Genomic DNA, 15,150 nt, shown 5'->3' on the forward strand with positions numbered 1-15,150 from the left:
TGTAATGAGTTACTCTGGTCTTGTTGGATTTGGTCTTACTGGATTTAGTTTTCTGATACTCTTTTGTCTGTTTGTGAAAAGTTAGATCCAACTCTATAAGGAATGAAACAATCTGTCCTTCATTTGAGTGTGGCAGATTAGATGGAATCTGTAATGTAATGTTTCAGCTAGTCTGAAATGTACAGACAAGATGTGTGGATTGTGTCCTTTGCTTAAGGACACTGTATTTAAAAATGGATAGGCTACCTCAAAATTGTCTTTCTGTGCAGAGCTGCAGGGACAGACACTCATCGTTGGCCTAGATACTTTTGGCAGAAACAAGGGGAGACTTGATCTTCTTTTCAACAAAATCTAACTAGGTGTAAATAAAACTGGCAAGTTATTACAGATACAGGGATATTTCATGATCCTTTGTTCTTTTTTAATTGCATGTTCATAATTAGAAGAATTTTGGTTTTGAAAGCCTCAATGAGTTTTAGTATTTTAGGTGTTGAATAATTCATGCTAAACTTTGTTTACACACTGTTTATGGCCCCAAAGAACCTCGAGCAACTTATTAAAAAATACTTGACCACATTCCTTTTATTCAGAATTATCCTCTGGTTAATAACAACATTTAGACACAATGATCTTGGCAAAAATCTTAGCTATGTTTATGTAAAGACTGGTACTCTGCTGAGTCTCAGCTTTGCATTGTGAGACTGCCCAAATCTTTTCCATCAATGGATTATTTTATTTTTTTCTTCCATGCAAAAAGGTCCCAACACACTTGTTTCCAGTTTGACTTGTTTTTGTAAGCATCCTTTTTTTATTCTCAGGTTTGTGTGGATGCTATTGCCAAGTACAAGCAACTTGACTACAAAATGTACTGTGCTGGAGTATTTTATTGTGTTTATTCATAGAGGTTAAAGTGATGCTTGTCTTTATCCTTAAGAAACTTTCTGATCACTGACTTCTTCAGGCTGTGCTGGAGTTGATAGATCATGGTAGTATCAAGGACTAACTTAATTTCCTCTAAAATAATTAACAAATCTGGTGACTGACACTGGTCAGAGTTGTCTGGGATTACACAGAGGAAAAAAATTTCACCTGAAATTGCTGGCAGTTGTCTGGGATTACATAGAGGGAAAAAAATTTCACCTGAAATTGCTGGGGACAACTTGTAAGTTCATTTCTAAATTTTTTTTTCCAGAGGAAGAAAACAGATTTTTATGGTAATAGTTCCAATTTTTTTTCTAGAGGAAGAAAACAGATTTTTATGGTAATAGTTCCATAAATGTAGAAACATTTGCTGCATCAGTGCCCTGGCATCTTACTATGTGTATTCAAATATCATAGGTCAATGCTCCAAAGGCTTATGGCGTTGAGTTAAATTCTTGGTCATCTAAGATTCACATAAATCATTTTGCTATAAAGTTTAGGGAAAAAAAGAAATACACAGTAGCAAAGAAGAGGCAACACTTGCAATCTGCAGACAAGGGCAGTGGTTTTTTTGCTGCCTTCCCACTCTGTAATAGCAGAAGGTTGAAAGTCTGGCTTGCCTCTTAGAGACTGGGAACTGCAAGCACTGGACCACTCTTGAGAACCCCTGAGCTATAGCTGCCTGCTGCTTCCCAAAGCAGAGATCAGCTGAGACAGGAATGAGTATTGCTCACAGGTAAAAGGGACAAAGCCAGGCAGCTGTGTAATAGCAAATAAGAGATTGATCTTGGACAACTTGAAAATGGAACAAAGCTCTTTGTTCCTTCTAGCAGCTGCAGTGAGAGCCCTGGAAATGTGCCCGTAGGTTTAGGATTAGCCAAATGCTGATACAGCATGTTGAACCCTTAATCAGCATTGGGGGAGCCTGTAGAAAGTGTCAGTATTTCTTGCTTAAGAAGCTGGTTTTCAGTATTGCTCCTGGAATGCTCCCAACATGTTTTTTTTTCCTTCTGGTTCTTATTCTCACTTATGGGTGCCTCAGTGTTTCTGGGTCAGGTGTGAGGAAGGCGAAGAGACTAGTGTGGAAGGAAACTATATTGGAAGGATTTGTCAAAGTTCATGACAATCCTGTGTGAAGTAGTTGGAAATAAGGCCAAGTTGAACTCTGAGTGCCTGTTCACCAAATATTACTGCCCATCTTCATGGCTTGCTCACAGTGCTGGTGCACACCTGAGGGCTGTGTGGCTGCATACACTTACTGACCTGGTACAGCCTAAAGGTCATATTTTTAGCACAGCACTTGAAGTTGTATTTCTTCTCAGCATGATGGAGTCAAAGGCAGCATTTGTAGACTGGTTGAAGGACTTTGAGCTGCTCCTGTGGTCCCGACAGAGTCATAAGGAGTTTGTTGTTTAGCAAGTTGACGTGTAATCTTAGGAGAAAGCTACTTGAGTGCAAGTTGGGTTTTGAACCAGAACTTTATTTTTAAAGAAACACAAATCTTGCCTGTAGTACAGAATGTAGAAAAAGGTAAAGCTGTCTCTACAGGCTTCAACAGTGTAATGAATTGCAGCAGCCAAAAGTTAAATCATTTTGATAATCTGAGCATCTGGTCATGTCCAGCTTGTTCAGGAGTGGAGGGAACGAACCAGTGTTCACTGAACAGCTGTCTTGTCTGAATTAGAATGCTGTGCTTGGCTGAAAAGTAATTCAGCTGATTTTAGTTTATATTTTTTTTCCCCAGTTTATTTGGGTTTCACTCAGAGATCAGAATTTGAATGAGCCCAGAAGCTGAAAGTGAGGTACATCACAAGTGTTTAAGTTTTGTGTGGGTTTGTGTCGAAGTCCTGCAAGCCAATGTCTTGAGCCACAGTTCAGTGTCTGAGATTGAAGTGTTTTTTCTCAATTCCTACAATTTTGAAACCTTGTGATTTAGTTTGAATTTCACCTGTTCTTGGGTTTTCATTATCAAGTTTAGCATTTTGCTTAAGACATAGAAATGGAAAATTAAAGGGGAAGGAAAATGCAGCATCACATTGTACCACCACAGAGGTTCTTTTAAGTAGGATTAGGGTATTTATATGCAGGAGTCTTTCCTCAAAGCTGATGCTTAACTTTTCACTTGGTTTTTCCCTTTAAGAGAAATAGCTTGAAACCTGTGTATATTCATGATGCTGATACTGAATCGCAAGGTCTAACAGACATTTAAATTTGGTCTTTTGCATAACTCTGCAAAGCCAGTGATAAAGTTACAGGTTTTGTGAAACAGAGCTTATTTGGCATCTCTGCTTCAAGCATAATTAATGCCAGTAAATACAACATCTGAGACTGAATCTAATACATGTCCTAATACTAGTTTCTCATAGCAAATATATGAAGTGCTAGTTTGCAAATAATGTGCTTGTTCACACATCTGCTAAGAGCCCATATTAATGAAGATAGCTAATGGTCCAAATTGGTTTTCAGTTAGCTTTCTTGCTTCAGTAATAATTTGAGTGCTAGGTATTAACAATAAACAGTCTAACATACTAAAACAAAATTGAGGGGAAATAGCTCTTTTTTGTGCTAAAACCTGTCTTTCATAGACTAATAGGAACTTTTACGGGTTAAGTGAAGTTCTGCCCATAGTTAATAAAAGAACAATCTCAGAGATGCAGGGGTTGTATACATGCATTGGTGCAGCCCAGATCATAATCACAAAGGCCCAGTCTCCTAGTGATTGAAAGTTCTAATAAAAAAGTGTTGGGCCAGACACTTCTTACGTATTTCAGTTCATAGTGTTCCACCAGAGTGGAATGGGCTCTTCGTATTTCCAGTGCATTTCTATATTTCCAGCTTTTTGGGACATTGGCTTCACTGGCAGAATGCAGTGATCTACTTAGAGCAGATCATGTGTCTTAATTTTTAGTTTTATTTTGTTGGGTAACTTAAGAGTTATTACAGAAATATGAAAGTCTACAGAGCCAGGATATAAGCTTGATGCAAATTAGAATAAATAATTTGAAGCCCAGGATCTGAGAGGAAGAAGATATAACAACTGTATGAAATCTTAAGCAGGCTGGGTTATTCAGAAAATGTTCAAAGAATAGTTTTCTTGTCATAGTGACTTGGAGGATACTGTAATACAAGTAGGTGTATTTGCTTCACAAGCAGGTGAAGTAAAACTAGCATATTCATTAAAGGACAATTAACCAGTTTCTATACAACCAAACTGTTACGTGCTGGCTTTTTACTGCAATTTCTTCTCAAAGCTGCCCTGGACTGAGTAATCAAAACTGCTTTAGAAAATTAGTGAAATGATGAATAATGTACATGTGGAAGATAATCTGGTTATGAGAATCTCTGTTACGGACACTCAATGGGTTGAAGTAAAAATAATGCCCTGACAAAGGATGAATAAAGCTGTGCATGAAGTTGTCTCCTGACAGAGATAAATGTTCAGCTAAGCAGGTGGATTAGTATCTGCTTGAGTTTTCTACACAGTGTGTGAGATCTGTTGGGTCTGATGCATACAGCGTTTCCCAAGATTTCTTTCCTGTTGGTTTTTGATTAATAGTAACTTCTTGGGAGCTGATGTGAACGTGTAGATTTGGTCCATTGGAAAGATGTGTAACTAATTCCTGAGGTGGAATGCTCTAAAAAAAATCTTGTTTGTATTTATGTAATAATTAACCAAGGAAATGTCTGTACCTGCATACGCTGAAATAAATATTAAGGTTGGATTAATTTAAAGAGTTAAATTAAAGGTTTAGTCAACATATCAAATAGTCTGTCTCCCACAGTGTGTGCAGTAAAATCTGATTTTTGCACGAATATCAAAACATGGAAGCTAATAAAAAGGACTTGGGTTGAGCCACTTGTGTATTACCACCCAGGTGCCAGCTCTGCTGTAGGTGAGTGAGCACCACTCCCTGAGCCTTTCCCAGCGGCAGAGTCACTGCTGCCGAGGTAAACAGGAAGCTGCTGCAGTCCTGGAGCTTTTACTCTCTTTACTCAGCACTCTGTGAAATTAAAATAAACATGGAAAGCAATTTTTACATCAGAACCTCCCCCACTGTGCAGTTCCTCCTGGCACCCTGAGCAAGCTCCTCCAGCCGTTGTGACCAGTGAGAGGAGTTGACAGCTCACATGTTCAAAGGGATATTGGTGTGTGGGGAGCACTCCTGAGTGAGCAGTAAAAGCTTTTCAGCTCTTCACTGCACATCCCCCCTCCCAGTGCCACAGGACTGCTGTTCCTAGAGCAGTCCTTGTGCTGGTAACCACCATCCCCCAGTACAGTGACTTGTGTAGAAACAGAGTCCCCTGAGCTCAATATCTGATCGTGGCCCAAGGACAGATTATGCAGCTCTTTAATCCAGCATGAACGTAGATATTCTTGAAGTCCCCTGATTGGAAAGATCCTGTGTAAACCTTTAAAACAGCATATCTTGGAATTCTGCAAGCAGGACTTTGGCAAATGAGCTCCTTATCATGGGCACCACCCTGGTACACAGAGCAGTGATTGTCTAGTCCTGCCCCACTCATCCCAGTTGAAACTATGCACACAGGAGGGCAGGACCCAGTTGGAAAGATCAAAGCAAGTATCTCAGAAATTGGTGGGCTTGAAACTGATGACCACTGTAGTGCCCATGTTAAGAAAAGAGCAGTTGACTGTCTTATTTTTGGCATCAAAACAGTTAAATGTTATAACTCTGAGCAGTGCATTGCACTAATAAAGTTTTGTGGTGTCAGCACAGAGGTGCTTTTTGGTACATGCTGTTGAAAAACCAAACTTGGCCACAGTTATCTGCTGTGTTGCAGCTTTTGCAGTTTCATCATGCCTGTTGCAATAAAGAGTGTTTTTCTTTAGCCTGAACTGCCACAGGCATGTGACTACATGACAATCTCCCCATAAAAAAACAAGGTTTATATTCTCTCTGATTTGTAAATAAGTTCAGAAAATGGCTGTCTTTATACCTAAAAGCAAAAAATAAAAAACAAACCAAAAGAGACTCAGCTGTAGTTTTTCCAAATTATGTTAAATTCAGGTGTAATTTGGGAGGATGATTTAGCTGCTGTGCTTATTTTAGAAATCAGTCTTTCAATTCTTGTGGAATCACTATGCACTTTTACTCAATAGGTAAAGCTGTTGGCATAAAAAGCTTCTTGTGTATCATCTGCACAACCTGTTGTATTCTTACAATGCATTAGCAATGGGTGAGGACAAGTACACCCAACAAAACTGTAGTTGTTCAGTTGTTTATTGAGCAGTGTAGCTAAAAGTGCTGCAAGTATATTCTTTAAAAGTGCCTTCCTGCTTATAATTAAACACTGAATTGATTATGTAAACCTTTTTTGTTGGAAATGAGATAGTTTCAGGCACTGAAAGTGCTAGTGACACCATTGGAAATTGATTCAGTAGCTGCAGACAGTCGTAACTGATACTCTTCAGCTACAGTGGAGTATTACCTAAATGGTGTTTTAATAGGAGCTGGTTTATTCCCTGGAAATACTCCAAATTCTATAGCGATTTCTATACCTTTTAATACTTGCAAAAATGTATTGATTTATCCTTTCATCCTTCAGTGTTGTCTTGTTGACTTATCTATTTAAATACTAAGTAATTCAGGAGTGTTGCCATTCTCTTCGTTTTGTGTTCTGTGTAGATGAAGAGAAGGGAACCCTGCACCTAAGTATAAGGTTAAAATAATTAGTTTTCTTTCCTTGACACTGTATCACCCTGCTCTATTTTCTGGAAGCAGAGCAGTGTGATACAGAGAGGGGATACATTAAACTGCTTTTGCCACCTAACTTGGTGTACTGCAGAATCGAAGTGCCTATAGTCTGCTGCTGGGAACAGCCATCCCTGGACTGTCAGTGGAGGCTCCAGGAGGAGTCAGGCAGCACAGAGAAGGCGTTTTCCAATGAAATCCTCTGTCACAGAGTTGTCAGCCAGGGGTACTGCCGGGGACAGACTTTGGCCTTAAACCCTCAGGTTAATGCCTCGCCAGTTATCAGTCCCATGAGGAAACAAATATCTTCATTTTACCGTGAAACAAAAGGGTCGGTAGAAGGGGGGAAAGGAACAGCTGCAGCAGTACAAAGAGAGCAGTGACTGAGCGGAAAGGAATTCACTGGGGTGACTGTGGCCTGTGAGCATGGTTTGGTGCTAAAGCCCAAGATTCCAAAAGCTGGAGATGGGGCAGGGAAGTGAGTACTCACATCAGCTAGAACAGGGCATGGCTGGGATGGCACTTTTGTAATATTGCCACTAGTTTTACTTTCTCCAGAAATCTCAGCTGGCACCAACACAGCATGTACCACAGCATCAAAATGCTGTCTTGTAGCAGTGCATATGTGAGATGCTGGTCCCATGTGCAGAGCTTCTGAGTCATGCTGCTCTGAGATTCCTCCCTCTGGAAACCAGATGGTAAGCTCCCAATTGACTTCAGTTTCTTGCTTAGTTTCAGGGTGATCAAGGAAAAATATTTTCAATCTGATGCTACAGGAGGGACAGTGGCATTTTGTGTGAATTTATTGATTGAGTTTTCAAACTACATTCTCCAATTAAAGACCATAATAATATGAGATGTATCATTGCTTAAACCCCTTTGAAACCTGTTTTTAATGGAGAGGAGTGACAGATATAAAATCTTTATACATCCAAAAAGTTGCAGGGTAAGCAAATATAAATTTACAATTCATTAACTACTTCCTGGTATCTGTGCATGGTCTCTGGAAGTTGTGTCAAATATGTATGTTAACATGATCTGCTCATGAGCTCATTCCTTATCCTTATGTTGGTCTGTTCAGTAGCTGTGCCCTTTTAAAGATAATCTTTCAAAACTTTCAGTGAAAGTTAGTACTGATGCAATACATGAACCTCACAGTCAAACAGCGAAGTACCTTTTGTTTTGGTAATAAGCTGTTATTTATCTTATAAGAATGCTGATGTTGTTCCTGACTTCTGAAAATGAGCATAATGTGTGTACTCTGTAGACATCTCACATTCCCATAACTCGTGTTGTGTTCCAAACATGCATTTGCTATTCAGGCTCTAGTTTCTGTCTCATCTCCTCATCCCAGCCAGGCTGTGCTGGCTGTAGGGAGCAGAGCCTTGGCTGCTCCCTGGCTCCAGAGCAGGTGAGGAGCTGCCCTGCAGCCAGGCCTTGCTGGGGCAGCAGCACCTGCCCAGGAGCTGATGGGAGCAAGTGCCTGGGCAACTGGGATCTCCCACAGCCTGTAACCAGCTCTGGAGTCAGTCCTTCAGGTTGCATTGGGCTGAATTCACCCCTGACCAAGAGTAAACAGTCAGAACGATGACTTTTCCCCCAGAATTCTCTTTCTCAGTATTTTATTTCCCCAGCTGTGTTTTTTGGGATGTTAACTTGCTAGTAGTTTCCATTCCTTAATACTTTTTTGGTATTTTTAGTTCTCTGTATAAGATGTTTGTCCTGATGCTAGATGGTCAATATTTTTGCTTTGTTATTTCCTCAAATGTTTAAGCACTGCTTTCTGTCTCCCTTAATATTTCCCTCATGTTAAATTTAAATAAATGGACTTTTATCTTTGTCCATCTAGCTGCTTCTGCTGCCTTCCTTTAATTTCCTTTCTGAAATATGGTCACATCATTGCAGCCAATATCTCTATTTTTTCCAACATAAGATATACAAGAGCTATTTTGGAGCACTTTTGCCCATTTTGGCTCCTCCATTTTCATTAACCCAATCAAGGACCAACAATCACATTAAGTATTTTTGCAATATTCTCTGCAGGGAACAGCAGACCCTTTCACTTTTTAGAAATGTGTGAAAGATTCCTCTAAGTGGATTATAAAAGTTTACTAATTTTGACAGGTGATGTAGTTACAAAAAGTTGTAGTTTTGCTTTCTTGTTAGCTAGAAAAACTGACAAAAATGATGCATTTGTGGGACTGGTGATAAGGCCTCTGTTGGTAGAAGTTGATGTCAGCTGTAAAGTAAATGGTGTGCAGCTTTCTCAGTTTTGTGACATCTTTGGTTAAGATAATGTGTGTCTCATTTAGTACTGTATTCTAAATACTGCTTTGAGTAGATAGACACATGCCTCCAAAACTGCTGGGATTTTGTGCACTAGTACTGTCTTAGCTGAAAAGGGAAAGAAAAGGTTGTGCTTGTGATTGTTTAACACTTACTCCCTTGTAGAGGCTGAGAATCCCTTCTGCACTCTGATGGGAGATTGATGTTTACTACTGGAAAAAGCTGTCAGAGGTTCAGAGTGGCAAATTTTTCCCTTTGTGGGAATGGAGAATGATTATTAATGGCATGTAGGTTGTTGTAGTTTAGCCAGAGTTCTGATGGAGAAAGAGCAACGAGGTTCTTTCTCAGGGGCAGAATATACAGTCTCTTCTGATCCCTTGTTTTTAGTGCTTTATTTTTAGATGTACTATTTTTAAACAGTTTGAAATACAGAAATATTTGCTTTTTTATCCAGTTAAAAGAAAACCCTGTTGTGACACAGCATGACTCAATCTTTTTATAGCCACATCAAATACGTGTTGCTTAGGGTAATGTAAAAACACACAAACAATAATAAAGGCAAAAATAAGAAACCAGCAGTTGCTACTGTAACACAAGGTGGAGGGCATCAAAAAGAAGTTCTGTAAATAAATGTCTTATCAATATTTATTATTAATTCCAAACAAAACAAAGATATGCTTTGACCTCACCGTACTGCCAGTACCAAAAGTAGTACAGAAAGTATAGACAGTATTTAGTACATAGAATATATTTTACATCCCCCTCTTGCTATTAATGTAGCAATTGTCTTAATCTATGAATAAACGGGTGTTAAGGGAGATGTACAAAGTGAGAGTAGAATCAGTTTTTTAGGTTCCTTAGAGTCTTGGTTGTTTTGATGCTGGAGGTGTGGAAGTTGTTGAGGTGAGAGGACAGTGCTGTGTAGTCTGTGGCCAGGTGGGAACTGTCTGTGCTCCTGGAGCAGTGTGGCTCAGAAACAGTAGGCTCTGAGCTCACCGGGTCATCTTGTGACTCATAAATATTATTCTTGTCAGTGCAAAGCAGATCTGATTTTGAGCCTAAAACAGCAACCAGATGAATAATAACAGCTGACAGCAGTGTGGTACACGCCTTTAATTCCAGCTTTGCCAGTCCAGCCTCCACTCCCTGTGCAGCGTCAGGTGCTGGGTTGGAAGCTCAGGAAGAGCCTGAAGGAGGCCTGGCAGCCAGGTTGTTCAACACTCCTGTTTCCACTTCTGTGGCTTTTAGCAGCCTGTTGAGATGTGGTTTTGTTTTGGCTTTTTTTTTGTTGGGGTTTTTTTTTGTGTGTGTGTTTTTCCTAATCTGCCAAGCTCATCTTTTTCCTGCTGCTTAGGCATTGTTAGTGCTGACACAAAGACTTATTTGCTTATTTATTGTACAGTTAGATCACGTCTTTGACTGAGAAAACCTAAGAGCTGCCAAGTTGCTGTTGTTGACATCTGACCTGCACAGCTTGGCCCAGGGCTGGACTGTGAGCTTGGTTAGCCCAAGTCTGACCATGCCACAGGGGAGCTCTGTTGGAGTGACAAGATCCTCACTGGGGCTACTGCTGACATGGGGGAGTGGGGCATCTCTGCCAGCCCTAGTTCTGCTGACTCTGAAGTGCCTGCTGAGAACTGTGATTTTGGAAAGAAGGACCTGAGGAGTCCAGGAGGCCTGGCCTGTCTCTGGAGCAACCCTCAGGAGAGGAGTGGAGGGAAGTGTATTGGTGTGAGGGGCAGCAGAGGACAGTTAGCAGCTGAGTGAGTTAGTCTGAGTGCTCCCTGCAAAGCAGGCTCAAGTTAAGGTGGACACTGAGTGTAAATTGTCTCCAGGTTAGAGTACTGCATTTTATCTGAATGGTAGAAAGTCCTAGTTAAAATAAAGCTTAAATTCTCAAAAAATATACAATAAGAGCAAATAATTAGTGTTTGCAATGTTGGCAGTTGAAAAGCATTATAATTTTTAAGTACATATCCTTGACCTTTAGGAAATATGCAGCCTGGAGAAAGATGAAGAATTGCTTTTACGATTGGTATGATGTGGAGTTTATTTAGATGATTGATGACAGGAAGATTTTATTTTTTTTAATTTCAAAACTATTTAAAAACCAGTTAACTGTTAGCTGGACATGGTTATAACACCAGCTGGAAGTGACTGAAGTTGATAAATTCAGCTTAGACTTGATGGTTGTCACTCATGCTTGGAAGGGCAAGAACTTGGGAGTGGTTGGTGCCCTGCAGAAACAGCATCTCCCTACTTGTTGCCCAGACCAAGGAGGTGCTAGCTACTGCACCTGGCCATCCTGCTAGTGTTGGCTTCCAGGGAGAGTGAGAGCAAAACTTAACCACGGCTGGTGAGGCACTACTAAAGCTTGGGCTTATTTCTAGATCCTAGGGTGAAGCTTGACAATAATCTGGTGGTGATTTACTGCTTCTCTGCGTATTTGCACATAAGACCTTGCTTTGAGGGGAAAAGGTAGTTCCAAACTACTGACAGAAACAGCTGTTTAAATTGTGTTATAATATTAATGTGGACTACTTAGTGCCACCAGTCTTGGCTATCTTCCATAATCTTGCTTTCTCAGATATTTAGGCTGCTGCCTTTTTATTAGGTCTGTGTGGCAGTCTCTGATCTGTCGCACCCCGATTCGTTTGCCGCTGCACAGTGTCTACCAGTGGAGCTGGGCTGGCCTGGCACTGCCCACTGGCTTGTGTGCTGGTTGGCAGTGCTTTGGGGAAAGAACCCTTTGGCCCCGTGATGTGTGTGGCTTAATCACAGTCAACAGCAGTCACTGGCTGGTGTCAAGCTTGCTGTTTTGCAGGCAGTGTGCACATTTTCCGTATATCCCGTGGCTTTGCAAGCTTTGTCCTCTCATTGAGCTCACTGGGGCTGATGCCATAGCTTCCAATGGGAAGCTTGATTGTTTTCCCAGTCTCATTTCTTCCATGCTTTCTGTAGCTTACTCTATTATCTGATACTAAACCACATTCTGTATAGCTTTGTGAACAATGTAATTATCCATATTTATTTTGATACTGTACCATTTTGTCCATCCTGCCAGTTCCTTTTTCCAAGCGCAATATCACAAATAGCTGATGAGTGCACTGAAGGAAATTATGGTCCTCTGTTAGACTTCTGTTTTCTCCAATAACCTGCCCTTCAATTGATATTTTAAATCAGGTATTTTACAACAATTTCCAAAAAAATTAACCGATTCCTTAATTTTCTCAGTGCTCCCTGATCACTGCTTCCATTGTACAGATATGAAATTGACAAGGTTCACACAAACTAAGCTAGTTTAGTATTTTATTGAAGCTTATGTAAGGCTGTGGATGTTCAAGAAAATTGCTGAGGTTGTGTGTTTTCAGACATATTTACCTCTGCTGTACTATATTTGAAAGCATCCTTTTGGTTGCAGTTTGCAGCTGTTCTGCAGTGGTGTCAGCAGAGATGGAGCTGCATCAGGGCTGGAGAACTAATAGAAAACACACACAGAGCCTCCAGGCTCTGTGCTGGCTGCAGTAGTAGGGCTTAGTAGAAGTTAATTTAACTTGAGATAAAAATCCAGTTGGTCCTTGTTTTTTTATGTCAGGTTGAGATGAAGCCAACCTGTAGGCCTGGCTGCAGTACTTGGTGTTAGTACAGTTGTGTAGGTCTTTTGCTCCTGCAGAACTGTATCTATGCAGAAGTTGCCCCTCTGTAAGCTGCTGACATCCCATTTCAAAATACCAGAGTGCATCCAAATGTTCAGAGTGCTACATTTTCTTATTTAATCTGTAAAATGATGCATTATTTTATTGTGCAAAATGCTTTAAAATAATGAATTTCTTGTATTCCGGTGACTATGACTTGGTGCCATAAAACACACATGAGAGCAGTGTATCTAAATCACATTGTTTGAAGTTGTGGTATTAAAAAACCAAGGAGAATACACAGATTTGGTGTTTTGTTGGCTGCATTTTCCCTGACAGCATACTCGGTAACTTCTGAGTGTAAGATGTGCTAATTCCAGCATCACTAATTTCAGTATTCCTTAAACAAAAATTAAAGTAGGAAAAAGCAAGAGATCAGAACTCCATTAGCATTGTCTGCCAGGCTACAGAAAATAGGTTTCTGTTTGGAGAGCAGATTTATAGCTGAATTAATAGCCTTGATCTTGACTGGTTTTAAGTTTGTGGGCGTATCTATAGAACCAAACTGCTGTTCAAATCAGCTGGAAAAAAACAGATTTTGATTTCAAGTGGTACAGCATGAAATGTCACAAGTTTTCAGTAGCATCCTGAAATAGTAGTCTTTGAGTGTGGGGGGAGAATATCTATTTAGATGTCAGTTAAGCATGGTGACTAACAGATCAAAAGGGACTGTTAAGACACGCAGCCGACAAGCTGTGGTACATAATTGCAGAACATCCCTGAATACTTACTGCAGCAAGCTCACTGCTTCCATCTGAGTAACAGCATATGTGCAGGCTTGACTCAAAAGACTGTATGGGATGGAGAATTCATGGTGGTGGTGGTAATTATCCTCACTGCTAATAGTTGCACTGTAGGAGTGTAATTTTTGCATCCTTAGCTTCCAATAACTGCATCTCAGTTGGAATAATTGAAGGGTTTTTTTCTGCTAGATTTAAAAATGTCTGCCATCTGAAATCCCTTCTGGGAGCCACTTACAAAACCTCATGGAATTACCCTCTAGTTTTGGAGGGCAGTGCAATTCTTTACCAGTTAGAGGCAAGTCAGTTGACATCATTTACATGTGCTTTTATAGAATGCCTGGATCAAAGAAAAGAATTCCATGAAAGAAAAATATTTGGGAAGGTGGAATTTTAATAATGGTTTCAGTTACTTAATGCTGATGAGAAACATAGTAACCTTTGTGATGCTTTCTGTGCTTTCCTACAGGGCAGCAAAGGGCACTACAGGTACCACTGGCAGAGCCACAATGTCAAGCACAGTGGAGTGGATGATATGGTCCTGCTCTCCAAAATCACTGAGGATTCCATAGTGGAGAACCTAAAGAAACGATACATGGATGATTATATTTTTGTATCCTTTGTAGTGTTGGTTTTGGTGGGGCCCCATGGACTTGCTGAGCCAATGTATGTATTGTATTCAAGCAGGTTACTCAAAGATGCTGAGCATTTTATGTGACAGTTCACCTGAGATTACACAAAATGCTTTGTAAACTGAGCTAAAGATGAGGGTTGAAATTAAGATCACAAAAAAATGATTTTAAGGTGTTCTTTTTGATGTTTGGAATTGTTCTTGTCAATGTTGAAGATAGGCCTGTACCTCCATATATTTACATATCCACAGGACCCCTGAAGCCTACTGCAGTTATGGTACTTCTAAGAGCAAGAATGAATTGGTTTGACGAGTGTAGCTGTTGGACTTGATGATTATAAAGCTCTCTTCCAACCCTGATGATTCTGTGATTCTATATATGTCTTTATATCATGTTGTCTTCTATACCTCCAAAATTCTAATGCTTTCCAAATAGCATTTCTTGTGTTCAGTGAAGTACCACACTGTTACTAAATTTGCCTTACAGAAACATGATAAAGTTGCACACTATTTGCCACACTATAGTATTGAGACAAGCTGTAGAATTCTTCCTGTTAGTAACACAAGTGCTTTTGTCTCCATGGTTGCTGCATCTTCCATGCAGTACATTCACAAACACTTTAGTCCTCAGTGCTGAAGAAATGGTTCTATGCTTTTTTCTTATGAAAATACTTAGATTAACATGGAGATGATCTTTCTACTGGAGCAGGAAGAAGTATTTTTTCCAAGGGGACTTGTGGTCACATTGAGAGATCAGTCATCCCTCATGTAGGGAGAAAGACTCCTTTTGCAGTTCTGCAAAGGCTTTTCATTCTAAACTGGAGATCATCTCTTGAATATTTCAATTGTTTGTATGTCCACTCATGAATGAACATTTCTCACTGCTACATTGCACAGAGATTACGGAATCATCCCCAAAATGCTGGTATTGTTTACCAACAGAAAACTCTCACTTTGGGTGTTTATACTGACACAATGAGTAATTGATTCATTACATTCGAGAGCCAGATGTTGTCACTCTTCTTTGAACTAAATGGAAAATGTATGAGGAAAGCATCACAAATTAGCATTACAGAAATTATGTTCATTGAGTTCTACTCCTTATCTAATGCATAACTTTTTGTGCTGTGGCACCACAATAACAGATTCTTACACAGGACAATTCA

General features: G+C 40.0%; 1 protein-coding gene across 1 annotated transcript in view; it reads left to right on the forward strand.

Annotated features, from left to right (window-relative positions):
- Positions 1–10,493: 10,493 nt before the first annotated feature.
- Positions 10,494–15,150, forward strand: part of MYO1E (myosin IE) — a 42,271-nt gene continuing 37,614 nt past the window's right edge. The window contains exons 1-2 of the mRNA XM_009075686.1: positions 10,494–10,649; positions 13,823–13,966. Of these exons, the coding sequence (XP_009073934.1) occupies positions 10,494–10,649; positions 13,823–13,966 (300 nt within the window). The remainder of the gene's footprint in view (positions 10,650–13,822; positions 13,967–15,150) is intronic.

Source organism: Acanthisitta chloris, unplaced genomic scaffold, assembly GCF_000695815.1.
Source record: "Acanthisitta chloris isolate BGI_N310 unplaced genomic scaffold, ASM69581v1 scaffold7725, whole genome shotgun sequence".
NCBI classification, from domain to species: domain Eukaryota; kingdom Metazoa; phylum Chordata; class Aves; order Passeriformes; family Acanthisittidae; genus Acanthisitta; species Acanthisitta chloris.